The 27,078-nt window shown below is 43.1% G+C and overlaps 2 protein-coding genes across 3 annotated transcripts in view; both read left to right on the plus strand.

The window, feature by feature from the left end:
* The first annotated feature begins 363 nt into the window (after positions 1-363).
* On the plus strand, positions 364-22,667 carry LOC137350538 (sorbitol dehydrogenase-like). The gene is made up of 9 exons (XM_068015198.1): positions 364-414; positions 1,617-1,650; positions 2,985-3,149; positions 3,781-3,940; positions 5,621-5,739; positions 7,724-7,789; positions 13,502-13,680; positions 18,730-18,851; positions 22,361-22,667. Exons 1-9 carry the CDS (start codon positions 364-366, stop codon positions 22,665-22,667), a joined length of 1,203 nt encoding a protein of 400 aa, XP_067871299.1.
* Positions 22,668-26,066: 3,399 nt separating this feature from the next.
* The window catches only part of LOC137350659 (sorbitol dehydrogenase-like), a 28,676-nt gene continuing 27,664 nt past the window's right edge, over positions 26,067-27,078 (plus strand). For both annotated transcript variants that reach the window (XM_068015468.1, XM_068015473.1), the window contains exon 1: positions 26,067-26,152. The gene's annotated coding sequence lies outside the window, so the exon portion shown is untranslated. The remainder of the gene's footprint in view (positions 26,153-27,078) is intronic.

A 27,078-nucleotide genomic window follows, 5' to 3' on the forward strand; every position in this document is an offset into this window, starting at 1 on the left:
TGACTGGCAGAAAAGGGGCCAGGTTTCAGCCAATCAAGGCCCACCGTTGTAAAGGATGACGTGGGAGATGTCACAGGTGTAAACTTGCCACGCCTGAAAGGTAACCGTGATAGTTTTTGTGACGCAAATTGTCTTAAAATACCCGGCGTTGGACCGGATGGGTTATACCGTCAAAACAGTGCAGTGAGAGTGAGTGTGTTATAAGCTTGGGCGAAAGAAGAGGGGAAAAAACGCAGAAAACGGGAAAAACTGACCAATGATAACGTTATCTCGATAGGAAAGGAACGTTGCAGCTGAACTTCCTACTCCAATTCCCTTCCAACCGATTCAGAAACCACGAGTCACAGGGCTAAGAAATTGAAGATGTCGGAGAATTTAAGTGTGGTGGTCCATGGACCAGGCGATTTAAAACTGGTAACCTCTTTGCCTTGAAAGCTGAAGATCTTGTCTATCATGTACTCACATTGTGATCTTTGTTCTGTACAGAAGGAATTTACTCAAATGGTTCCAGGGATAAGGGATTACAGTTACATGGGGAGGCTGGGGTTATTCTCCTTAGAGCAGAGAAGGCTCAGAGGAGATTTGATGGAGGTGTTTAAAATTATGAAGAGCCAGTGGCTGAAGGGTCAATAACCAGAGGGCATAGATTTAAGGAGCCTGTCAAAAGAACCAGAGGCAACATGAGGGAAAGTGTTTTCTACCACCAATCATTAAGATTTGGAATGTGCTGCCTGATAGGCTGGTGAAAACAGATCCAATAGTAGCCTTCATTGGGAATTTGGATAATTAGTTGAAGGAGAAAAAATTGTGGGGATTATAGGGAAAGGTGCCGGGAGTGGGATTAACTGGGTTATTCCTTGAAAGAGCTGGTGCAGACTTGATGGGCCAAATGGCCTCCTTCTGTACAATGCTATGATATCATATACTTATATTGTGATGCAGATCACATACTCAGATTATGATCTCATATATATCCTGTACTCGGATTGTGATCGTGTGCGTATCGTACTTGTGTTATCCTGCAAATGGGCTTCTGAGAGATGCATTCCATTGTTGTTGCTTTTTAAAAGGCTGCAATTTACTGAAACAGGAGGGCTGAAGATAGTCTATGTGAATGTTTTATGCAACTGTTCATAGAAACATATGTGGAAGAATACATATGTTGCAAGAGGAAAAATATTTAATTTGGTGCAGTGTTTGATTATTGATGGACTTGTGTGCAGTGGGAGTTACTTTAGCTAAAATCAATTCTTATGATAGTTGGTGACTGGAATTCCATGTTATTACACTTACCAAGACTTTCATAATGATTTAAACTGAGACTGTTTCTTTGGATTTACTTAATTGCATGCTACTAAAATAAAATTACATAAAGTTGTGTGTAGACTCCCGCCAGCTACTGCCATTGTGATCCTGTTGCATTTAAATTTTTGTGGAAGGTGCTGGAGGTTGGGAGGTGGTGATGACCCGAAGGAGAAGTTGGAGGTGGAGGAGGAGGTCACACGGTTTTCACCATTCAGGCTAGCAGGCCTGCTGATGTAAAACATGCTAAAAAGAAAATTGGTACTAAAATCTCTGTTTGTTCCCATCACAAAGTACATTTCTTCTCTCCACAGGAAAATCGTCCCATTCCGGAACCAGGCGCTGGTGGTAAGCATGCTCTTAAAAAGATTTCCCGAACAAAGTCTTCCTCTGTTCTTTTGAATTGTTTATTTTACCTTTTTCAGGCTCTGCAGCCTATCTTAGAGACATTCATTGTACAAAAAAGCACAGGTTACTGCCCTGGCCTATAGGACAGTAATACAGTGCAGACTTTAGTACTATTATACCATGTGTTGCAGGATTTTCAAATCATTAATTGTAATTCCACCATTCTCAAATATTGAAGAAGATGCTTCAGGCACAAGGTTAAGTAATAGTTGGATTGGAATAAGTGCTTCATTATTACTGGGTACTACATGTTTGTCATAAGATTTGCTACCTTCTGTAACAGTTCTTGAAGAATGGCATGTAGAGTTTTAGCACTCCTGTTCCCTGTTTTAAAAAGTTCTATATGTTTTAGAGTAAGATTCCCCTACGACTTGGTCAGGATGCTTGAAGCATTATACTGATGGGTGTAAATAATGAGAACACAGTTTCATGCAAGCTGATGCAGGTTGATGACCTGGAGAAGTGGATTATTGAGAAATGATCTTCCTAAAGCTGTTTCCTAGTTGCTCAAAAGCAAGCGAGATTCTTTGCTAATCCCCCAGTGGAAAATTCTTGTCAGCTCTGCAAACTCTGGTAACCAAGCAAAGTAAACCCAACTGCAAGGCAATACATCATTATATCCTTATGGGATGCAGCTCGACAACTATTCTTTACTGCCACACCCTTGATTAACCTGTTGCGCTACTGCACAGCAATTTTTTTTCCCGTTGGTTTAGTCACGTATAAACTATAAATGGAATGACTGTATGCTGTCTGGTTTCCTTCTTTTACCTGTTCCTGCACAAAATTTACAGAGATGCCCATTTCTTGTGACCTTTGCTGCTTTAGGAACTTAACGCATGCTGCAGATTAACAGCCAGCTATTCCTTGTACTTTCAGTTACAAGGGGAGACGTCGTCAACGCTACAGGGGCTGTTTGATTGCTAACATGGAATTTTTATTAGTTGAAAGATCTCCTTTTGCAAGACCCCAAGTTGATCTGTGTATTCTCTCCTAGATAGTTTTTCATCAGTGCATACAGCATCAAGCATGGTTGATAGAAACAATATTGAATCATACCAATTCTCTTCACAGAAAGCAAATTTGAATAATTTAGAATGCTACCAATTTAATTGCACCACTTCCATTAAACCTTAAAATGTATCTTTTTTTAAGGCATGTCTCATGTTTGAAAGGATTTGCATCCAAGCTTTAATTTTAAATGTTCTTCTGCTGAGGGTTGGATTCTGGTTTGAAACAATTGTTTTAATTTTCTTGCTGTGCTGTACTTTCAGAGGTCCTGCTAAAAATACATTCGGTCGGGATCTGTGGCTCCGACGTCCATTACTGGCAACATGGAAAAATTGGAGATTTTGTTGTAAAGAAACCAATGGTTCTGGGGCATGAAGCTGCAGGGACTGTACATAAATTGGGAGCTGGAGTACAAAACCTGAAAATAGGTCAGTCCACTAAAGACACATTATCAAAAAGAAAGAATGAACTTGTAATTATATATCGCCTTTTGCCACCGCAGGATGTTCCAAAATGCTTTCAAGCCAATTAATTACTTTTTAATGTGTAGTTACTGTTGTAGGAAATACAGCAGCCACAATAAAGTCCCATAAAGATCAATGAGGTAACCAGATAATCTGTTTTAATGATGTTGGTTTCGAGATAAACATTGGCTAGGACACCGAGGAGAATTTCTCTGCTCTTCGTTGAATAGTGCCATGGGGTTTTTAAAAATATATTCAGCTGAGAGACCAAGACAGGGCTTTGGTCTGCAGCACTCTCAGTTATGACGTCATCCTAGATTATTCTGTCTCTGGACAGGCACAAAACTGCTGATAGTTTGACACTAAATAGATGGTTTCACTTTGAAAGGACAGTAACAATGTCTAATTGAGGGGGAAAGAAAATGTCACACTGGTGCTCTTTTGAGGTGGCTGATAAGGTGCATTGTTGATGCACTACATCTATATGGGAATAGGACTGTTCTATTCCACACCACTAATAACTTCTTTTCACAAAGAGTAGCTGCTCAAAAGGGAAAAAAAAAAGTATGGTTCACAAGTGTTTCCTCTGCTATAGGTGACAGAGTTGCTATTGAGCCTGGTGTCCCAAGAGAAAATTGTGAGTTTTCCAAAATTGGACGCTACAATCTCTCTCCGTCGATTTTCTTCTGTGCTACTCCTCCTGATGATGGAACTCTTTGTCGGTACTATGTCCACAATGCCAACTACTGTTTCAAGTGAGTTCCTCATTTATATTTACTTGTCTTCCCCCTGGTGGTAGGGGGTTACTACACTTGACCTCAGCATTGCTGAGTTTGGGAATTGGGAATGTAGCCGGGGCTGTTCCTGACCATTTTCTAGGGGCTCCTGTTGAAAGTGTTTATGCATGGATATTGGATCAATGTTAACAGTGATTATTAGGTGAAAAGACTGTTGTGCTCACTTGTGAGATCAAGAGCGTGAATTAGGCCCTTAAGAATAGAGTTGTATACTTGTGATTATTGTATCCTTAGTAATTTTCTATTAATACTACTATGTGTTTAAGCTGCAAATAAATACATTAGCTCATTAAACTGGAAACAGTGTAATTAAAAATGTAGCACAAGTCTGTATGAAGTACATAGATGGCTGCATTTGGGAAAGTTATTAGTTCCAGGTAATGTACTATCTACATGTGCAGATTAAGTATAACAGCTAATTATGGGTATTGAGCATGATCATTGAAAACAAATTGCAGTACTTTAAGACCTCAAATTGTAATGAGTACTAACCCTTATTGCAACATTAGGAGCAAGACCAGACCAAATTAACTATCCCAGGAGCTAATCCATGGTATAGAGTACATTCTGTCTCTATTGTAAAATTATCTGTACGTTGCTCAGCTATCCCCCTCCCTTCCACCAACCCAGACTTTATTTTAATCAGAGACTGAATACGTCGCTAAACACTCACTTTTATATCCGTCCCCAATGACCAGCGATGGACTGCAAACTGCACCCCCTCAGTGTTCTTTACATTGTATCAAATGATCTCTTCCCGTCTATAAATATATCGTATTTATATAAATATATGACAGCAGGAAATGGACACCAGATTGTGAAAAGTGAAAAAAAATCAATTAGGTGAACTGGACTTCAAAGTGCCGAGAATGCTGGGAAATATTTGGAAAACTGTCCACATCCCTGGTAAATTATAATGACTTTTAAAAGATAAAACATTTGTGGAATCATATCTTAGGACATTCAGCCCACTGTGCCTGTGCCAGCTCCCAAAACCATTCTTTCCCCATACCCCCGAAAATGTTTCCTTTTTTATTAATTTTTTTTTTTAATTGCCAAATTTAAAAAACAAAATGCCAAACATATTTTCCGAGGGTAGGATCACAATGATATGCATGTACATTTCATTCATGCATTTTTCATTGGAGTAATGAGCTACAGTAAGACACTGAAACAATGAACAGTTTATTAACATGAACCTGCGATGTATACCCTTGAAACAACCCCAACCAGTGGACTATTTTATTTTTATTTTGTATTCCCTCAAATTGATATTTGAATGGACTATCAAAGCCACATAAAGTACAACATCAAATATATTAGTTAAAATAGTTTTGCATCAACATTCTAAAAGAGGCTCTACCTCCTCTCTGTCACAATTCCACACTACTATATTCCTTCTCATTAAATGAACAGTGTTAGTGGGTAAGGCCATGCATTTAATATGGGTAAGCAGAGATAACCAGGGATGAAGCTAGACACCATCAGCACTTCTGTAGACATTCTATTTCAAAGTGGGCCATCATCTGATACTTTTCCAGATGACAACAGATGCTAAACATAAGGAATGACTTGAAAAACTTCCTACATAACAAATGGTAAGGAAATGTTAACATTTGTAGTGTCTCCTTGTTTCAGGCTTCCTGAATGTGTGAACTTTGAGGAAGGTGCAATGATTGAGCCTCTTTCTGTTGGCATTCATGCCTGTCGTAGAGGTGGAGTGTGTATGGGTCAAAAGGTCCTCATCTTTGGGGCAGGTAGGCAGTTGCTTATGCAGATTTCTTGTCACTGATATCAGCAACTAAATGGATTTATGAGAAATTGTCACAAATTTTGGCCTTGTCTTAAGTTGAGATCAAGAAGGAAAAGACTCCGCTGCGGGGAGGATCCCCCTTAGTCAATCGAAAAAGAATTTGGAATAAGCCAAAAACAAACATAGATAAACCAATTTCAGAAACTGCCAGATAGTATGACCATAGCTTTGGTTGAAGGCTCAGCAATGGAGATGACTGCGTCGATGATTCACAATATGGACTAAATATGGCATAGGTTCTTAAATCGATTTGTTGATATGTGATGTCTGCAGAGAAATGTTGGTGTTTGTGATGGATTACAATGGCGCCCTCATCCCTAATTGCAGGTTACCTCTAGATTTTGGTTAGCTCAGTGTAGATGTTCATAATCTTTTGTCTTTGTCTTTTGGGCCTCCTTATCTCGAGAGACAATGGATACGCGCCTGGAGGTGGTCAGTGGTTTGTGAAGCAGCGCCTGGAGTGGCTATAAAGGCCAATTCTGGAGTGACAGGCTCTTCCACAGGTGCTGCAGAGAAATTTGTTTGTTGGGGCTGTTGCACAGTTGGCTCTCCCCTTGCGCCTCTGTCTTTTTTCCTGCCAACTACTAAGTCTCTTCGACTCGCCACAATTTAGCCCTGTCTTTATGGCTGCCCGCCAGCTCTGGCGAATGCTGGCAACTGACTCCCACGACTTGTGATCAATGTCACACGATTTCATGTCGCGTTTGCAGACGTCTTTATAACGGAGACATGGACGGCCGGTGGGTCTGATACCAGTGGCGAGCTCGCTGTACAATGTGTCTTTGGGGATCCTGCCATCTTCCATGCGGCTCACATGGCCAAGCCATCTCAAGCGCCGCTGACTCAGTAGTGTGTATAAGCTGGGGATGTTGGCCGCTTCAAGGACTTCTGTGTTGGAGATATAGTCCTGCCACCTGATGCCAAGTATTCTCCGAAGGCAGCGAAGATGGAATGAATTGAGACGTCGCTCTTGGCTGGCATACGTTGTCCAGGCCTCGCTGCCGTAGAGCAAGGTACTGAGGACACAGGCCTGATACACTCGGACTTTTGTGTTCCGTGTCAGTGCGCCATTTTCCCACACTCTCTTGGCCAGTCTGAACATAGCAGTGGAAGCCTTACCCATGCGCTTGTTGATTTCTGCATCTAGAGACAGGTTACTGGTGATAGTTGAGCCATAATATAGATAGAAAATAGGGCTAATTTTACAAACCTGCTTCTGGTGACCCTTCTGAAGTGTGTCACTTGATGCGCCCTGCAGTCTCCCAACTTCTGAAATAAACTTAATTGAGTGATTTTTCAGAGCGTTTCTGATCTTGTGGTTACAGCACTGCGACTCAAAGTAAAAAGTTTCAACTCCAGTCTGCTTGCAGTTAATGCACTGCGTGTATTTATACTGTAATCCTGAATGGGAATCTGCTCCAGTGGGCAGGGCCATGCATTGAATATGGTAAGTGGAGATAGCCAGGGATGAAGTAAGCTGGCAAGACCACCATATTCTGTTTCCAAGTGGGCCACCATCCGATAGTTCCAGGCAATGTCAAGAGATGCCAAACGTAAAGGAATGACATGAAAAGCTTTCTGAATCAAACAAAGATGAGACTAAAGAGCTCAGTGTCCCGGTGAAATAGTACCTGTTATTTCTCGCAGTTACTCTTGTTTTCTATTATGTTGTTGTGTCCCACTGTGAGGGGGTGCTCTTCTCTCACTGGCCATGCATCTCTTGTTGTCTTGGAGGAAGGTGTTTTCCCAGACTTTGTCTTTGGGGTGATGCATATTGTGGGAGACAAATAAAGGGAAAGGGAAGAAAAAAATACTGTTCGTGAAACAAGCAAAATAAGCTGACATTCACATGTTAGATATCTCTGTTTGCATAAATAATACAGCTCTGTCCCAGTACTTTGCAAATGATCTGTCAATCTTTCATTTAGGGCCAATCGGACTTATGAATCTGCTTGTTGCCAAGTCTATGGGGGCAGGTCCAATTGTGGTTTGTGGTAAGAATATTTTTTGTGTGATTTTAAAAAATGTTCTTTTTCTTGTTAAAATATCTGAATGTTATGTCTTTTTGGCTTATCTTATAACATTGCTGTTCTGTGGTGAAGCAATGAAGCAGAGAGGAGCTTGTGTACTTAAGGGGTGATGCTGTCCAAACCATAGCTTTTGGGCCCACTCCCAGCTTGCAAAGCCCAGGCAACTAAGTTCTATCTGTGCATTTAATTCCCACTTGGATTTTCCTGTTTTAATTTTGATTTCGTCAGGCGGTTTGGGAAGGACTGCTCTTTGCTACTGCCTCATTTGTGGGTAAACACTAAATCGAAACATCTGTTAATATCAGCAGCTTGAAACAAATGCAGATAAATGGAACTTTACATAATTTCTATAACTTTACATGTGGCTGGTGAGACGCAGTAATGAGTAACGAAGAGGTCAATGAAGATGAAAAGATTGAACACTACTGTAGCAAAATTAGGAATGGGGAATAAAGCTTGATCCATTGTTGTACAGATTACAGGTCATAAATGCCGTGTTTCAACGTTATTTACCTATTCGCTCACTGCTTATCCCCAAAAGTCTAATTGGCAATAGCACCTCAAAAAAAAAAAATTCTGGAAAAATTAGCAGTTTTTTAAAATGATAAATTGACCTCAGAATGTTTACAGAAATGGGGGTTTGTAACTTTCACTTAATTTCAGGTGAATGTCATCGAGTCAGAGAGAGTCATAGAGTCGTACAGCATAGAAACAGGCCCTTTGGCCCACTGCGTCCATGCCGACCATAATGCCTATCTATACTAATCCCACCTGCCTGCATTAATTCCATATCCCTCTATGCCTTGCTCATTCAAGTACCTGTCCAGATGCCTCTTAAATGTTGCTACTGTTCCTGCCTCCACCACCTCCTCGGGCAGCTCATTCCAGATACCCACTATTCTTTGTGTGAAAAATTTACCCCTTTGATCCCCTATAAACCTCCTCCCTCTCACCTTAAATCTATGCCCTCTAGTTTTAGTCACCCCTACCATGGGAAACAGACTCTGGCTATCTACCCTATCTATGCCTCTCATAATTTTGTATGTCTCTAAGGTTTTTGTCTCTGTTATTCCAACTGGGAGTCCATGTATTAATCATTTTATGTGTGAAAAGAACTTCATGATTTCAATCTTAAATTTGCCTTATACTAGTTTTTTTTCAGTTTAATTTCAAGTAATTTTCCAACCTTACCTTTTCCATGCATTTTACACTTTGTTAACATCACTTTGCAGGTGCCTCTTTTTCAAGACCAAGTCTCTCCAGTCTTTCCTCATAGTTCAGGTTCCAATGCTAAGAATCAGCCATATGTCTGTTCTCTGCACTGTCTCCAATGCGGGAAAGTCTCCCTTGAGTCTCAGTTACCAGAACTGGATGCAATACTTAAGATGTGGCATGACCACATATAACATCCTGTATGATTATGGTTAATTATCATTGATGTAAATTGATCCTTCCTGAGTATCCCACACCCTACCCCAGAATAACTTGTCAAACATTTTCTGCTCTTCAACCAATTTCTTTTCCATACCTGTTACGACCAGGTGAGAAAGAGGTCTAGGGTTCCCTTTCTGCCTTCACCTGGTCTTACCGTAAGAGGGTTTTATTTTTAAACAGTGTTTTTAGCTCTCCCCTTGGTGAATCCTTGTTCACTGCTTTCCAATTATAAGGCAAAGAAACCAGCACAAACAGGCTTTCTTAGGTTTAAAGAAGAAAAGTTGAAAATTATTAAACTCATAATTCGGTTAGCGCCTACGGATATGCGACATGCCCACATTAGCAAGCATACATGATACAAACATGCAAATAGAGACAGAAAAGACCAGAAGAAAAATAAAGTGGAAAAGTTTAAGACAATATCTGAAGAGTTGTGGTTAAGGTTCTTCGAGCTCACTGTAGAGTCCTTGATTGTAGGTAGATCTTGCTTTTTGTTGAGGCCCAGTATTCTTCTTAAACTTGTTCACTGTAGGGGTTCTTGTGTCGTCAGTGGGTTTTGGAGTTCTGTGAGAAAGAGATAGGAGCAGACAGGAGAGGTCTTTTCAATCCAGGAGCAAACAGATTTTTGCCCAAATTTTTGTACAAGTTTGTACAAATTCAAAAAAACTCAGGTTGCCCAGCAGGTTAGTTATGTGACGAGCTGGTTTGACCATGTCCGTTTGTGTATTTGGCCATGTTAGCAGTCAACCGGATCAAAAGTCCATTGTTGGTTGGATGTCAGGGAATGGTTGCTTTGTCTGTTAATATGTCCTTTCCAGCCACGGCAGATCTGTTCAACAAGTCTTCTCTTAATTCCAGTAACAGTTTAAAATCAATGACAAAATAAATGTGCCCTGTTCTTGGCAGGTGGGGGCCTAGAATGACACCTCCACACTTTGGGAAAAGCACATTTCATTAAAAGGGTCGAGGAAAAAAATTAAGATACAGAAAAACCCATGCATTTCTCTCATTCATTCCCATTCATTCATAAATCCTAAAACTTATTACAGCCTGTCTTCTCTTAGTGCCAGTGCTGCTATTCCAATTGGGAGTCCATGTATTAATCATTTTATTTGTGAAAAGAACTTCATGATTTTAGTCGTAAATTTGCCTTATACTAGTTTTTTTTCAGTTTAATTTCAAGTAATTTTCCAATCTTACCTTTTCCATGCAGTTTACACTTTGTTAAGATCACTTTGCAGGTGCCTCTTTTTCAAGGCCAAGATTCTCCAGTCTTTCCTCCTTTTTGGCATCCCAATAAACATGTGGTTCTTTTTTCTGGGAAGTTTCCCTTCTGTTTGCCCATTTCTATGGCTGCCTAGGGTCTTTGTTCCTACTGAGCTCATTTTTAAAAAAAAAAGTCAGTAGTGAGCATCCAATCTCTCTACACCTCCATCCCCCACCAGGACGATTTGAGGTCTCTCCACTTCTTCCTTGAACAGAGGCCCAACCAGTCCCCATCCACCACCACCCTCCTCTGCCTGGCTGAACTCATTCTCACATTGAACAACTTCTCCTTCAACTCCACTCACTTCAAGTAAAAGGTGTTGCTATGGGTACCCGCATGGGTCCTAGTTATGCCTGTCTTTTTGTGGGATATGTCGAACATTCCTTTGTCCAGTCCTACTCAGGCCCCCTCCCCCAACTATTTTTCCGGTACATTGATGATTGTATCAGTGCCGGTTCCTGCTCCCGCCCCGAACTGGAAAACTTTATCAACTTTGCTTCCAATTTCCACCCTTCTCTCACCTTTACATGGTCCATTTCTGACACTTCCCTTCCCTTCCCTTCCTCGACCTCTCTGTCTCGATCTCTGGGGATAGGCTGTCTACTAATATTCATTATAAGCCCACCGACTGCCACAGATACCTCAACTACACTTCTTCACACCCTGCCTCCTGTAAGGACTCTATTCCATTCTCCCAGTTTCTCCATCTCTGACCCATCTGCTCTGATGATGCAACCTTCCACAACAATGCTTCTGATATGTCTTCCTTTTTCCTTAACCGAGGATTCCCCCGCACTGTGGTTGACAGGGCCCTCCACCATGTCTGGCCCATTTCCCGCAACTCTGCTCCCACCCCTTCCCCTCCCTCCCAGAACCACGACATGGTTCCCCTTGTCCTCACTTTCCACCCCATCAGCCACCACATCCTCCGCCATTTCTGCCACGTCCAGCCTGATGCCACTACCAAATGCATCTTCCCCTCCCCTCCCTTGTTAGCATTCCGAAGGGATTGTTCCCTCCGCGACACCCTGGTCCACTCCTCCATTACCCCCACCACCTTTTCCCCTTCCCACAGCACCTTCCCATGCAATCGCAGGAGGTGTAATACCTGTCCTATTACCTCCTCTCCCCTCACTATCCAAGGCCCCAAACACTCCTTTCAGGTGAAGCAGCGATTTACTTGTACTTCTTTCAATGTAGTATACTGTATTCGCTGCTCACAATGCGGTCTCCTCTACATTGGGGAGACCAAACACAGATTGGGCGACTGCTTTGCGGAACACCTTCGCTCAGTTCGAAAACATGACCCCGAGCTTCCAGTGGCTTGCCATTTCAACATGCCCCCCCCCCCCCCCCCCCCTGTTCTCATGCCCACATCTCTGTCCTGGGATTGCTGCAGTGTTCCAGTGCACATCAATGCAAGCTTGAGGAACAGCATCTCTTTTACCGATTAGGCACACTACAGCCTATCGGACTGAACATTGAATTCAGTAATTTCAGAGCATGACGGGCCCCACTTTAGTTTTACCTTTTTTTTTTTAGCTTTACTTTGTACTTTTTATTTTTATTTCATTTTATTTTAGATTGTTTCATCATTACAATTTTTTTTACCTTGTGCTTGCCCACTTTTTTCATGTTTTGCTTTTGGCTAGGGCTTTCATTATTCTGTCATTTAACACCCTCTCTGCACTAATGGTTTGTCTTTCACTACACCATTAACACACTCTTTGTCTTTGCCCCATGACCTCCTTGCCAGTTATTCTCTGTGACCCTCTGTCTTATCAATACTTTCGGCACACGCTAGCATGCATACACGATACACACATGCAAATAGAGACAGAGAAGAGCAGAAGAAAAATAAAGTGAAAGTTTGAGGCAATATCTGAAGAGTTGTGGTTGCGGATCTTCGAGCTCACTGTAGAGTCCTTGGTTGTAGGTAGATCCTGCTTTTCGATGGGGCCCGGTATTCTTGTGAGAACCTTGTTCACTGTAGGAGACTTTTCTCTCTTGGGGTTCATGTGTCTTCAGTGGGTTTGGAGTTCCATGAGAAAGAGATAGGAGCAGACGGGAGAGGCTGTGGATAGCCAGCCAGGAGACGTCTTCAATCCAGAAGCAAAAGGCTTTCTGCCCAAACTGTTTGTACAAATTCAAAAAACTCAGGTTGCTCAGCAGGTTCGTCATGTGATTAGCTGGTTTGACCATGTCCATTTGTGTAATTGGCCAACTTAGCACTCAAACTGGAATGCGAGCTCTCCCACCTTCAACGTCTGGTGATCAAAAGTCCATTGTGGGTTGAATGTCAGGGAATGGCTGCTTTGTCCTTCCAAACACTGTTAATATGCAAATGACTTTTCAAGCCACGTCTGATCTGTTTAACAAGTCCTTTCTTCACTCCAGTAACAGTTTAAAATCAATGTTCATGACAAAAATAATGTGCCTCATTCTTGGCAGGTGGGGAACTAGCATGACAATAGCCAAGATTTACCCTGTTTTCCCACAACTTTACATTCTTTAATGGTGAACTTCTGCAAATCCTTTTTAAAAGTTGAGGTACAAGAAGTCAGCAGGCTCACCACAATTCATTTGAGAATTCTCAAAGAAGTCCAGAAATTGCGTCAGGCGGGTTCTTCCTCTTCTGAATCGATGTTGACTGCTGTTTCTTAAGTTCAAAAATAACTTTATACTCCTTGATACTTGGGTATCTAATTTTTAATGTCCTTAACCTCGTATACGGAATTACATTTATTATGATCTGGTGTCCCTTACTGTATAAAACCTATTTATGTGGTATAGTTTAAAGAACAAGACATTTGTTTTAGTATCTCTTTGGGGAATTCAAGGGCGTGGAAGAATTTCACTTGTTATAAATGTATCCATGATAAAGGCAAATAGTCCTCATTTAAAATTAGAGAACCTTCTGCTGCAGATTTATCCCTAATCATTTGGGATCTCACTGCCTCATTGAATCATTTTAGATCTGGTGCAAGAGCGATTGGACATGGCAAAGTGCTTGGGTGCCACTTGCATCTTTAAAATGGACAAAAACACATGCCCTCGAGAATTGGCACAGAAAGTGAAGACTGCTCTTTGCGCTATGCCAGATGTATCTATTGAATGCACTGGGGCAGAGCAGTGTGTCCAGTCTGCTATCTATGTAAGTATTGAAGCTGTAGAATTGATGTTTGGTCAAATGTTTTGCAGTCAGCTACTTTTGCATGATTAGCTAGCAATGGATGTCTACCCACTTGTTTTGACGCTGGCAAGGCCACATTTATTACCCATCCTTTGTGGTGTTAAGGAAACGAAGAGTCAACCATATGGTGTAGAACTGGACACATATTTAGACCAGACAGGGGGTAGGGTTGGCAAGTTCCCTCCTGTGCGGGGGATTTGTGAGCCAGTTGGGTTATTATGACAGTTTGCTGGCTTTCATGGTCATTTTTTTCTGGTGGCAGCTTAGAAGTTAACATATATTGAATTCAGTTTCATTCCTTGCTGTAATGGAAGTGAACTCACAACCTATGGTCATAACCATTTGACTGCTGTACCCCAACTTTTTCAAATAAGTTTACTCAATGGGGCACTCCTATCCTGCATCGTCTATTCCATCTGATTTATGAACATAGAATAGGGGTAGGTCATTTAGTTGTGTGATCTCTCCTCATAGTTTAACCCTTAAAGTCCAGATGTTGTTCAGGGAAATCTGTGCTGCACTCCCTCTGAGACCAATATATCCTTCCAAAGGTGTGGTGCCCAGAACTGCTCACAGTGCTCCAGTCATGATCTAACCAGGGATTTGTATAGCTGAAGCAAGTGTTACGACCAGGTGAGCAATATCTAAGGCACTTTTGCTGTCTTCACCTGGTCTTATTGTAACAGGGTTTAATTTTAAACTCACTGTGTTTTATGCTCCCCTTTTGTGAATCCGTGTTCACAGTTTCCAATTATAAGGCACAGAACTGAGCACGCACAGGCTTTCTTTGGTTTAAAGCAGAAAGAGGGAATTTATTAAAAACCTTAAACTTAAACTCTAATACGGTTCACACCTACGGATATATGACGCACTCACACTAGCATGCACATAGGAATAGAAAAGAGCAGAAGGAAAGATAAGTAGAACAGTTTGAGGCAATATCTTGTTACTGTTTCTCAAGCTCGCTGTAGTGCTTGATTGAAGCTATGATCTTGCGATTCATTGGGGCCCAGTAATCTTCTTAAAACTTTGTTCATGTGGCAAACCCTTCTCTCTTTGAGTTTCATGTGTTTTCATGAGATTCAGTTCTGTGGAAAGAGATGAAGGCAGGCAGGCAGGAGAGGAGATGTTCTCAGTCCCAGGAGAAGGTCTTTATTCCATGAGCACACGGCTTTGTCTGTCTGGAAATTCCTTTGTTTGGGAGTTCAAAAACTCTGCAACAGCCAGTTATGTGATCAAAACTGATTTAACCACTTCTGTGTATTGGAGGAACAGGAATTGGCTCCCTTTGTTTCCGCATTGTCTGGTACTATGCAAATGTCCTTCCAGTCAGAGATTGCAATTTTTAAAGTTTTAATGTTCATGTGGCGATATAATGTGTGCCTCAGTCTTGGCAGGTGGGGTTTGCCTGACACAAGACGTCTATCCCCTTGCATTTTAGTCCTGTGTATATATAATGGCTAGCATTCCATTAGCCTTTTCAATTACTTTCTGTACTAGTTCCTGACTTTAATGACCTATGTACCTGGACCTCCAAGTCTCTTTGGACCTCCACTGCTTCTAGCTTTTCACCATTTAGAAAGTACCCTGTTCTGTCATTTTATAGGTTCAAAGTGGATGATCTCGCATTTACCGACATTGAAATCTGTTTGTCACAATTTTGCCTTAATGTATCAATATCACTTTATAATTTGATGTTTCCATCTACACTGCTTACAATGCCACTCAGCTTCCCAAAGATTTATTTTAGGGACATGAGTATATTCATATGCCTCTTTTGGGTCTCTCTGAAATTAAATTTAGATTTTCTTTACTCTATGAGGGCTGTGGAGTGATCTCTCATAACCATTGTGGTGCCACTATGCCAATCTTTAAAGGAATGTGTAGCTAGCCCGCTATTTGATCAAAGGATAACTCAGTGAAGCATTTCACTTTGAAGCATTCAGCCTTGCAAGAGCACCATGTTGTTTTCTAGATGTCGGTGGCACAAAAAAGGATCTTATGACAAAAAAAAGATCTCTCTGGTAAAATGGTCCTCTTCAACATCCTACCAACAGAAGTGAATAATTCCATCCAAATATGGAAGTTATAAGTTTGTGTTAAAGAATCCAGGATCTTATCTAAAATTACTGGTGAATTAAATTGAAAGGTCCTTTCTGCGGACTGATTTTATTTAGACCAAATAAGTTAACGCCTGCAGGTTTTTGGGCAAGCCGTTGATAGGCAGCGCATCCAATTTCAACAGTACCTATTTTATGCAGTAAAAGGAATTTTCCTCCGCACAAGATCAGATGGCAGGTTGTTCAACCTTGCCCATTGAAGAGCGAAGACCAAAGTACAGAAGGTCCTCATCAGGGAACTCCTCTTTGCTGACGATGCTGCATTAACATGGAAGAGTGTCTGCAGAGACTCATCGACAGGACTGTGGCTTCCTGCAACGAATTTGGCCTAACCATCAGCCTCAAGAAAACGAACATCATGGGACAGGACGTCAGAAATGCTCCATCAAAATTGGCGACCACACTCTGGAAGTGGTTCAAAAGTTCACCTACCTAGGCTCAACTATCACCAGTAACCTGTCTCTCAATGCAGAAATCAAGAAGCGCATGGGAAAGGCGTCCGCTGCTATGTCTAGACTGGCCAAGAGAGTGTCGGAAAATAGCGCACTGACACGGAACACAAAAGTCAAGCCTGTGTCCTCAGTACCTTGCTCTACGGCAGCGAGGCCTGGACAACGTATGTCAGCCAAGAGCGACATCTCAATTCATTCCATCTTCACTGCCTCCGGAAAATCCTTGGCATCAGGTGGCAGGACCGTATCTCCAACGCAGAAATCCTCGAGGCGGCCAACATCCCCAGCATATACACCCTACTGAGCTAACGGCACTTGAGATGGCTTGGCCATGTGAGCCGCATGGAAGATGACAGGATCCCCAAGGCCACATTGTACAGCGAGCTCGTCACTGGTATCAGACCCACCGGCCGTCCATGTCTCCGCTTCAAAGACGTCTGCAAATGTGGCATGAAGTCCTGTGACATTGACCACAAGTCATGGGAGTCAGTTGCCAGTGATTGCCAGAGCTGGTGGACAGCCATAAAGGCGGGGCTAAAGAGTGGTGAGTTCAAGAGACTTAGCTGTTGGCAGGAAAAAAGACAGAAGTGCAAGGAGAGAGCCAACTGTGTAACAGCCCCGACAACCAATTTTATCTGCAGCGCCTGTGGAAGAGTCTGTCACTGTAGATTTGGCCTTTATAGCCACTCCAGGTGCTGCTGCACAAACCACTGACCACCTCCAGGTGCTTACCCATTGTCTCTCGAGACAAGAAGGCCAAAGACATGAGACAAGACATGAGATTTTATGCAGTGTACTTCTACTCTAGCACACTGGTTCCTCAGGTGACACAGCACACTGTAAAATGGAATAGAAATGGCAAGTGCTTGGAACAAAAGCTCATTCACCTCTTGGAATGAAACCTGGGTTAGTGTGTAGCCTAAAGGAGATAAACCTGTGAATGTCTTATCTTCTCTAGCCCTTGGAGGTGGAATGGATGCCCAGCTTCCAGAGGGAAAAGATATCAAAACCATCAGCACACTGTTACTTGGTGACCTCAATAGGGTTATGAATCTTGCTTGGTGTGTTTCTTGGGGAGTAAACCAGTTTTTATTGGCTCCATTTGAGAAAATTAAGTAATAGACGTAGATCTTTATTAAACCTAAAAAAACTCATAGATAAGTAACACTGCTGTGCTATTTAACATTCCCCATGGTTTTGCTCATGGTGAGTGAGTTGGTTGTGCTCTTGTGTAACAATAGGAACAATATACTATGTAATGCAGGATAGCAATCAGGAGCAGCAACTGTACATTTCTGCCCCAACTTTCCATAGCACAGGACAGGGAAGGCAAAGCTAGACCCCCGCCCCCTGCCTTCTGTCCTCATAACTACCCAATTAAAGATGAGATAATTAAGCATAGATCAGGGATTGAGCGTGAGACATTCCCGGTTTAGCACAGAGCCACAGCATGTATTGCAGTTGACTGTTTGAGCAATCAGTATGGGAGGCATTGGGCTGGATTTTACATTGGACGGATAGGAGTTGGCCACCGACGTTAAAGTTGGTGGCGAACCTGCTTCCCTCTAGCCTGGGGATCCGTCCCCCATTTTACGAGTCCCCAGACTTTAATTGTTCTGAGGTGGGACTTCCACCTGCTTGAGGGAGGAAGTCCCGCTTCATTGAGCTGCCGGCCATTCAGCGGGCCGGCCGCTCTTAGTCCCAGCAGCGCCACTGGGAGCGGTGGCCACTGCTGGGACTGCAGCCCCAGCCGATGGCAGATGAAGATATGGAGCCGGGATTTCAGGTGAGTTTTGGTTGCCTCGCCGGGGGTAATCGGTTGGGCCCTGGTGAGGCGAGGGTAGTCATTTGGGGGGGAAAGGGGGTACATGTTGGGTCCTGGGGATGGTTGGGGAAGCAGGCCCACCCCTGGGGCGCTGAGAAGCTGCCAGCTTTTACCTGACAGCCTTTCCAGGCTCCAGGATGCCCACTTGCCACGTGTAAAATCCACGTGGAGGTGGGCGATAGCTCTTAAGTGGCCGTTAATTGGCAACTTAAGGGCCTTGATTGGCCTGGGGTGGGCGGCCTATTTTTCGATTTTTTTTTTTTTTTTTTTTCCCCCCCCCCCCCCTTTTAATTGTTCGTAATCTTAAGGCTAACTAGATGGGAGACATGTAGACGAAAGAAAAGTCTGGTGACTGCTTGTTATTTAACAAGGATCTTGTATTACAGGAAAAGTACATTTGTCGCCTTGTTTTTCACATGATGACTATGAGTACAACTAAGCACTAAATTTCAATTTTGCCATGTCATTATTGATTCAAATTATTTGGTATGTCAGTTTTATTAACACAGAAACAACTTTGAATTATCAGGATAGTAAAGTTTGATCTTCCTTACAAAAGATAAATTTAGAATTAAGAAATGTCACTTTTTCCTGTTCTATCTCCTCTTTTTAGGCTACCAAGTCTGGCGGAGTTTTGCTTCTTATTGGTATGGGCTCCTCAAATACAAACGCCCCCCTAATAACTGCAACAACCCGAGAGTTGGACGTCCGAGGGGTTTTCAGATACTGTAACACGTAAGTATCAAAAAGAAATTAGGCAATTTACAACAAAAAAGTTAATGGTTCCACAAATTTTGCCTGAGGTCTGTGGATATTGTTTTATCACATAAAATTTACAGCACTGTAACATGCATAATCCAATTTGATATTAGCAGAGAGTGGGTTAAGGCAAATAGCATAGATACATTTAATGGGCAGCTAAGTAAGTACATGAAAGAGAAAGGGATAGAAGGATATTCTGAGACAGTGAGATGAAGTAAATAGATTGGGAGGAGGCTCAGGTGGAGCGTAAACACCAATATAAAGAAATTGACACCTCACGGTGGAAACATCTTTTCTCTTTGCTACATCTAAACTGTGTAACCTATTTAACTATGGAATTCAAGCACGATATTACTATATTGGGACTATTTTAAAGAAGAGCAGGGGAGTTAGCCCCAGTTTCCTGGTCAATATTTATACCTCAATCAGCATCCCAAAAAACAGATTATCTGGTATGTATCACATTGCTGTTTCTGACAGCTTGCTGTGCACAGTTGGCTGCCACGTTTCCCATATTACAACAATGGCTACACTTTAAAAGTACTTTGAGACGTCTGGTGGCCATGAAAAGTGCTATATAAATGCAAGTCTTTTTGTTTTTAATTCACCCGACAGCTTTTCTAAATCTTTTTCATTCAAATCTAATTCATCTTAATTTTTAGCGCAAAGAATAACATCTTGTATTTATCTAGTGCCTTTTACATAATAAAACGTCCCAAGGCGTTTCAAAGGAGCATTATAAAACAAAGTATGATACCGAGCCACAAAAGGAGATATTAGGTCAGATAACCAAAAGCTTGGTCAAAGAGGTAAGTTTTAAGGAGTGCCTTAAAGGAGAGGAAAGTGAGGTGGAGAGGCGTAGGGAGGGTATTTCAGAGCTTGGAGCCAAGGCAACTGAAGACATTACCACCAACAGTGGAGCGATTCAAATGAAGGATGCACAAGAAGCCAGAATTAGAGGAGTGCAGATATTTTGGAGGGTTGTGGAGCTAGAGGAGATTACAGAGATAGGGAGGGGCGAGGCCATGGAAGGATTTGAAAACAAGGATGAGAATTTTAAAATCAAATTGTTGCTTGACCAGTAGCCATTGTAAGTCAGTGAGCACAGGGGCGATAGGGGAACGGGACTTGGTGTGGGTTAAGACACGGGCAGTAGAGTTTTGGATGACCTCAAGTTTATAGAGAGTAGGAGACCAGCCAGGAGTGCGTTGTAATAGTCAAGTGTAGAGGTAACGACAGCATGAATGAGGGTTTCAGCAGCAGATGGGCTGAGACAGGGATAGAAATGAGGTTGGAAGCTCCTGTTGGGGTCAGATGTGACACCAAGATTGCAAACAGACTGGCTTAATCTCAGACTGTTACCAGGGAAAGGGATAGAGTCAGTAGCTAGGGAATGGAGTTTGGAACAAAGAATTGCTTTCGAATAATAATTTGTATCAAATAACCATCCCCACCATTTTGCCACACCTAACCAACTCCATTGTCCCTCCCATGCTGTCCCTCCCATCAATCCCATCCCAAACAGAAACCATCTCTCCAGCCAGGATAACTTTGTTGTTGGGCTCCCCTTACCTTCTGCTGTTTTTGTTCTCCACCAAGCCCCCATACCCTACCCTGCTGCCACCACTGCCATCAACCTTTGACTGCCACACGTGCCCCACGTGCACCAGGCACTGCCTCCCCGCAAGTAAACCCATCAACAGATGTGCCCCTTAAAATGATCAATCAAAGAAGTCTGGACAGACAAAAACTGACTATTATAAGCATTGAGTTTATACTGGGAAGCTTGGACTTCAGTGCATTGGTATACAAACAAGAGCAATTAAATGGGAGCCCTGGCTCAACAATAAAATGTTACAATTGAACACAAGGGGGATTAATGCTATGAATTTTATCTCTTGTCACATAGATTCCTTTTTAAAATGATAGATTCTCTTCACAGTAAAAATAGCAATCAAAGTCATTATAGTGCCTTTTACTATAAAATCTTAACCTGTCATAACCTCAAACTGATTTTACCAAATTTTTTAAATGTCTGTTCCACTGAAGGCATCTCCATGATCTCTGCAGGAATTAGTTCGCTTGACACAGGGTGATTATCATTGCCCATTTTTCAACAACTATCCACCCAATTTTATTCCAAAGTTGCTAATTGTCAAAGTCTTAATTTTTTTTGAGGGCACCTGCTTTATTTGCATAGCTACCCACTAGTAGGGAAAATAGTTGCTCTGATTCCCAGTATTTATTGAGATTTATTTGTTTTGCAGTTCCATGCTTGCTTAAGTTAACTAACCTTTTTCATACCTACATGATCCAGCTACTCCACTATATGTAAAGCATCACCTGGAGAGAGGCCAGAAAGGAAAGTCTGGCAAAGAGGTTGGCACCTCCTCGTGGAGTCACCTGTGATATTCTCGAGACTTGAGTGAGATTTAGCCGAGTTTGGTATAAGATATGTGAGACAGAGATTGAGACAAAAGCAGCAAGCTGTTGCACTTTATTCTGTTTTACTTTCCCTTTGTTAGCATGTGTGTTCTACAGCAGGTCCAGGTGTACTCAAAGCACAATGCAATTGCAGTTTCAAAACCCTACATGGCCTGAATATCTTTCCATCCATTGAACTAGAAGGAATGCTGATTGGGATTGGTTATGGACATGCAATCTTCTCCCCCAATTTTCCTCTCTGCCCTGCAGCCAGGCTGTGCCCAGGCAGTACAGATGAAAATCTCTGTACACCACTCACCCCTATCTATAGATTTTAAAAGACGGGAGCAGGTGGGTTATCCTATATAGCAGAGAAGCAGCTGTGGATGCAAGGAGATGCAAAAATCGACGATTGAAAACAGTACACGATTTCTCCAAACTCCAACTTCTATCTCATCCTCTGCCGCAAGTATAATAGGAGGACTGATTTGATCAGTTAATACTTTAATTCTTTGATTAAAAAAAGTCAAATGTGCGGCCTGAGAAAGTGCTACCCTGCCTGAAAATTACTTTTACAGTCTTGATAAAACTGTTCTTCAGCTGATAACGTCAGTAGTAATTTATTTAGAGATACAGCACTGAAACAGGCCCTTCGGCCCACTGAGTCTGTGCCGACCAACAACTACCCATTTATACTAACCCGACAGTAATCCGATATTCCCTGCCACCTACCTACACTAGGGGCAATTTACAATGGCCAATTTACCTATCACCTGCAAGTCTTTGGCTGTGGGAGGAAACCAGAGCACCCGGCGAAAACGCACGCGGTCACAGGGAGAACTTGCAAACTCCACGCAGGCAGTACCCAGAATTGAACTCGGGTTCTTGGAGCTGTGAGGCTGCGGTGCTAACCACTGCGCCACTGTGCCGCCCTGGGCTTTGGTAAATTAATGTAAAATTCTAAATATGGGGGAATGTAGCATTCTAATATGAATGAATTAAATGGTACCTGGTGTATGGGCTTAAAATGTTAACCTTATTTTTTGTGGCTATTTCAGGTGGCCCACTGCAATTAACATGTTGGCTTCAAAGAAGGTAGATGTGAAACCTTTGATCACAAATCGCTTCCCACTGGAACAGTCCATTGAAGCATTTGAGTTGGTGAAGAAAGGTACGGCGCTCAAGGTGATTGTTCAGTGTGAGGAGCAGCAGCAGCAGCAGCAACAACACCAACAACACGCGAAGTCTATTGAGCAGTGCCAACAGCAGTGCCAACAGCTGCTGCAGCAGTGTCAACAACAGTGTCAACAACTACAGAAAGAGCAGAAGGAACATTGTGGGCGGACAGGCAGTGGGCATTCCTGAGCTCGTTTGTGCTCGTGGTTTTTGCCCATAAACGTGTGACATTTTCGGCACAGTGTTTTCAGCGAGTATCTGTCCCAAGTCTGTAATAAACACCCTGATTGCATTTGTAAGATTCATGTTTGCTAAAGCTTCGTTATTCCTTGATTTCCATCCCCTTCCCGAGTTCGGTCCACCCTGAAGATGCAAGGTTAGCTAAGGATCTCCGTGTAGTCTGATTGTTGCTCTTAAGAACTATGTTACAAGAACGTGCATTTATATAGCGCCCAGGAGCGTAATCAGACAAAAATTGATACCGAACCAAAGAAGGAGACATTTAAGTCTCCAGTTAAAAAAAGAGTTGACAGGATCAACAAGACAGTGATTCACTAGGAAAGGCAACAAAAAAAAACACTGCAGGTGCTGGAAATCTGAAATATAAACAGAAAATGTTGAAAATACTCAGCAGGTCAGGCAGCATCTGTGGAAAATGTTAGAGGCTTTAAGCAAGTTCTAGTGCGGGGAAAGTGGGGGAGGGGAGGAAAGAACAAAAGGGAAGATTGTGATAGGGTGGAATGACAAAATAGGTGATGGGTGTAAGGCAAATGAGGCGGTAATGGGACAAATAAAGAAACAAAAATAAAAACAAGATATGCTGGAATCACTCAGCAGGTCTGGCAGCATCTGTGGAAAGAGAAGCAGAGTTAACGTTTCGGGTCAGTGACCCTTCATCGGAACAAAAGATTGGTCTAGACGAGCTGTGATTGACAACAGCAGATTCATTGCCAGCACTTGCTGTGCTAAAAATTGGGAGCAGTGGTTATGATCTCCGCTCTGTGGAAAGGCCTGGCTTCTTCTCCAGACGTCCAGTACTCATCAAGAAAGACAGACTCAGAATTCAAAATCAGTTGCTCCTCAAACACAAAATTCAAGATGGTTGTGCTCGCTTAGATTACTCAGTAAGTATGCACAGGTAATAAATATGCCAAGCAGCCACAGTCTTGAATTTATTATATATTGTATACAACAGTATGTTTTTTTCTCACTTTTTTGCCTGCCTGTTCTCCCTCCCCACCCCCACATCAATTTGTTCTCTCTGCTCTTAAGATTTTTGGTAGTCTTGACTCAGTTCCTAGAGGGTTCAACCGAGAATCTCATTGCAATCCCACAAGTTGGATGGGTGTGAAAACTAGAAATGTCAGGTTTGTGCAGTGTTACCCGTGCCTGGTACAGCTATAATACATCCCACTGGCATCTGGAGAAAGGACTCTTGCTCTGCCAACCTCTGTTGGTGTTCAGGGAGGTGTCTTTTTTAACCCGGTAAAATAATTTCCCTCTTTGGCCCAGCTTTGACACTCTCTCCCTCAAAAGTAGAGGAGAGACACTGGCTCTGGGACCACCCATAGAAACTGTGCAGTCGTTCTCGAGCGCAAGAAAGAAGTTCAGGATTTCTCAACCTGGAGACATTCGCTGACCTGAAACGTTAACTCCTGCTTCTCTCTCCACAGATGCTGCCAGACCTGCTGAGTATTTCCAGCATTTCTTGTTTGCGCCACTCTCTATCTGTATGTCATTACACAGACACATGCACAGTCAGCTGAGAATGTTTGACTAAGACCGTTGAGACAGTTTTGAAGACCTGGAGGTAACTCTCTAGTTAATGGATAGAAATCACTCCTCAAAGCAGTTCAAACTCTCAGTTATGGTCCTACAAAATGATATAGATTTCTTCATACTTAGAAACCAAAATAGTTACACAGGACTGCACTGGTGACTTTAAATAGCCGGCATCATGTTTCTGCTTCTGTCTGTTCACCATGATCTACTACAGCTGTCTAATACAAATGTGATGGCACCCCCCCATTCAATAATGCTAAAGCCGGGAAAATTCCAACCCTTCACACAAACTCAACTCCCCCGCAATCTCGACTCCTAAGAAATTTTACCTCCTTGCAATCTCAACCTTGCAAATGGAATCATTCAGAGGGTTTATTACAGACCTGGGACAGTTATTTGGCCTGTGCTAAAAGTGTCAAACGTCCGTGAGCAAGAGAAACAAACAAGCTCGGGAATAGCCGCTGACACGGCGCCCACAATGTTCTTTGTGCGGCTGTTGACACTGTTGTTGACACTGATCCTCTATTCCTGTTGCTCCTCACACTGCACAACCACCTTGAGAGTCGAATCTTTTTCAACTCAAATGCTTCGACGGAAGAATCAATGTGTGATCAAAGATTTCTTGGAAGCCAACATGTTAATTGCAGTGGGCCACCTAAAACAGCAACGACTACAAAAAAAATGCGAACAACTGTCCCATTGGCTCCAGTTGTAGTCAACGTAACAACTTAAAATACATACACCAAGTACCATTTAACTCATTCATATTAGAATGAGATAGATCCCATGTTTAGAATCTTGCATTCATTTACCAAAGCCCAGAAATTACTACTGACGATATTAGCTGGAATACAGCTAATGAGTTGTAATATTCTCCTGACTGCATTAACTTCCTATTAATTCAATTAAAAAGCAGAGAAAGTAGGTTCATCTGAACAGTTCTCGCCTTTGTCTAAAGTCTGTAAAAGTAATTTTCAGGCTAACACTTACTCAGGCCGCTACTTTTGTAATCAAATGAAGAATTAAAGTATTAACTGATGAATCAGTCTTGTCACCCCCATGCACAGGCGGCGGAGGATGAGGTTAGAGTCTGGGGGAGAAGGGAAATCATCTCGTACTGTCTTCAATCGTTGATTTTTGCATTTCCTTGCATCCACAGCTGCTTCTCTGCTATCTGGGATAACCTACCTGCTCCCGTCTTTCAAAATCTATAGATAGGGGTGAGTGGTGTACAGAGATTTTCATCTGTACAGCCTGGTTGCAGGGCTGAGAGGAAAATTGGGAGAAAAGATTGCATGTCCATAACCAATCCCATTCAACATTCCTTCTATTTCAATGGATGGAAAGATATTCAGGCGGCACCACTCGGAGGTGCCAACCTCCTTGCCAGACTTTCCTCTCCGTCCAGGTGGTGCTTTACATATATTAGAGAACCTGGATCATGTAGGTATGAGTAGGTTAGTTAACTTAAGCAAGCATGGACCTGCAAAACAAGTTAAGGAAATAAGTAAGTCTCAAAAGTTACTGGGAATCAGAGCAAATATTTTCCCGAATATAAAAACAAGAAATGCTGGAAATACTCAACTGGTCTGGCAGAGTTGACGTTTCAGTTCGGTGACCCTTCTTCAGAACTAGAATATTTTCCCTACAAGTGGGTAACAATGTGAATGAAACAAGTGCCCTCAAAAAAATTGATACAGTGACAATTGTTTCCGATTGATAGAGGGACGGACCAATGAGGAGCTTGCAGCGCTGTTGCCCTAGCCTATAGGAAGCGGTAGTTCTGTCCAATCAGAGATGGGGGCGGTGCCTGATAGTGCTGGTGGAGGCGCTGGTGTGCTGACCGGAAGCACCGCTGCTGCTCACAGAGAGAGAGAGAACGAAAGCTCCTGGTAAATGAATTGCTACAGAGCTGTCTCCCCTTAATTGGGCGGATTTCCCACGTTATCCCGCCCCCTTCCGCGGTTCATTTACCAGCTTCGGCCTCCGGCGGGCGGAGGGAAGCACTTCGCCAAGACTGTGCCCGGGGCGGGTCAGTGACTCTCCCGGACTGTGCCCGGGGTGGGTCAGTGACTCTCTGAACTGTGTCAGTGCGGGTCAGTGACTCTCTGGACTGTGTCAGTGCGGGTCAGTGACTCTCTGGACTGTGTCAGTGCGGGTCAGTGACTCTCTGGACTGTGCCCGGGGTAGGTCAGTGACTCTCTGGACTGTGCCCGGTGCGGGTCAGTGACTCTCTGGACTGTGCCCGGTGCGGGTCAGTGACTCTCTGGACTGTGTCAGTGCGGGCCAGTGACTCTCTGGACTGTGTCAGTGCGGGTCAGTGACTCTCAGGACTGTGCCCGGGGTGGGTCAGTGACTCTCAGGACTGTGCCCGGTGCGGGTCAGTGACTCTCTGGACTGTGCCCGGTGCGGGTCAGTGACTCTCTGGACTGTGTCAGTGCGGGTCAGTGACTCTCTGGACTGTGCCCGGGGTAGGTCAGTGACTCTCTGGACTGTGCCCGGTGCGGGTCAGTGACTCTCTGGACTGTGCCCGGTGCGGGTCAGTGACTCTCTGGACTGTGCCCGGTGCGGGTCAGTGACTCTCTGGACTGTGCCCGGTGCGGGTCAGTGACTCTCTGGACTGTGCCCGGTGCGGGTCAGTGACTCTCTGGACTGTGTCAGTGCGGGTCAATGACTCTCTGGACTGTGCCCGGTGCGGGTCAGTGACTCTCTGGACTGTGTCAGTGCGGGTCAGGGACTTTCAGGACTGTGCCCGGGTTGGGTCAGTGACTCTCTGGACTGTGTCAGTGCGGGTCAGGGACTCTCAGGACTGTGCCCG

This window comes from Heterodontus francisci, chromosome 35 (assembly GCF_036365525.1).
Source record: "Heterodontus francisci isolate sHetFra1 chromosome 35, sHetFra1.hap1, whole genome shotgun sequence".
NCBI lineage: Eukaryota > Metazoa > Chordata > Chondrichthyes > Heterodontiformes > Heterodontidae > Heterodontus > Heterodontus francisci.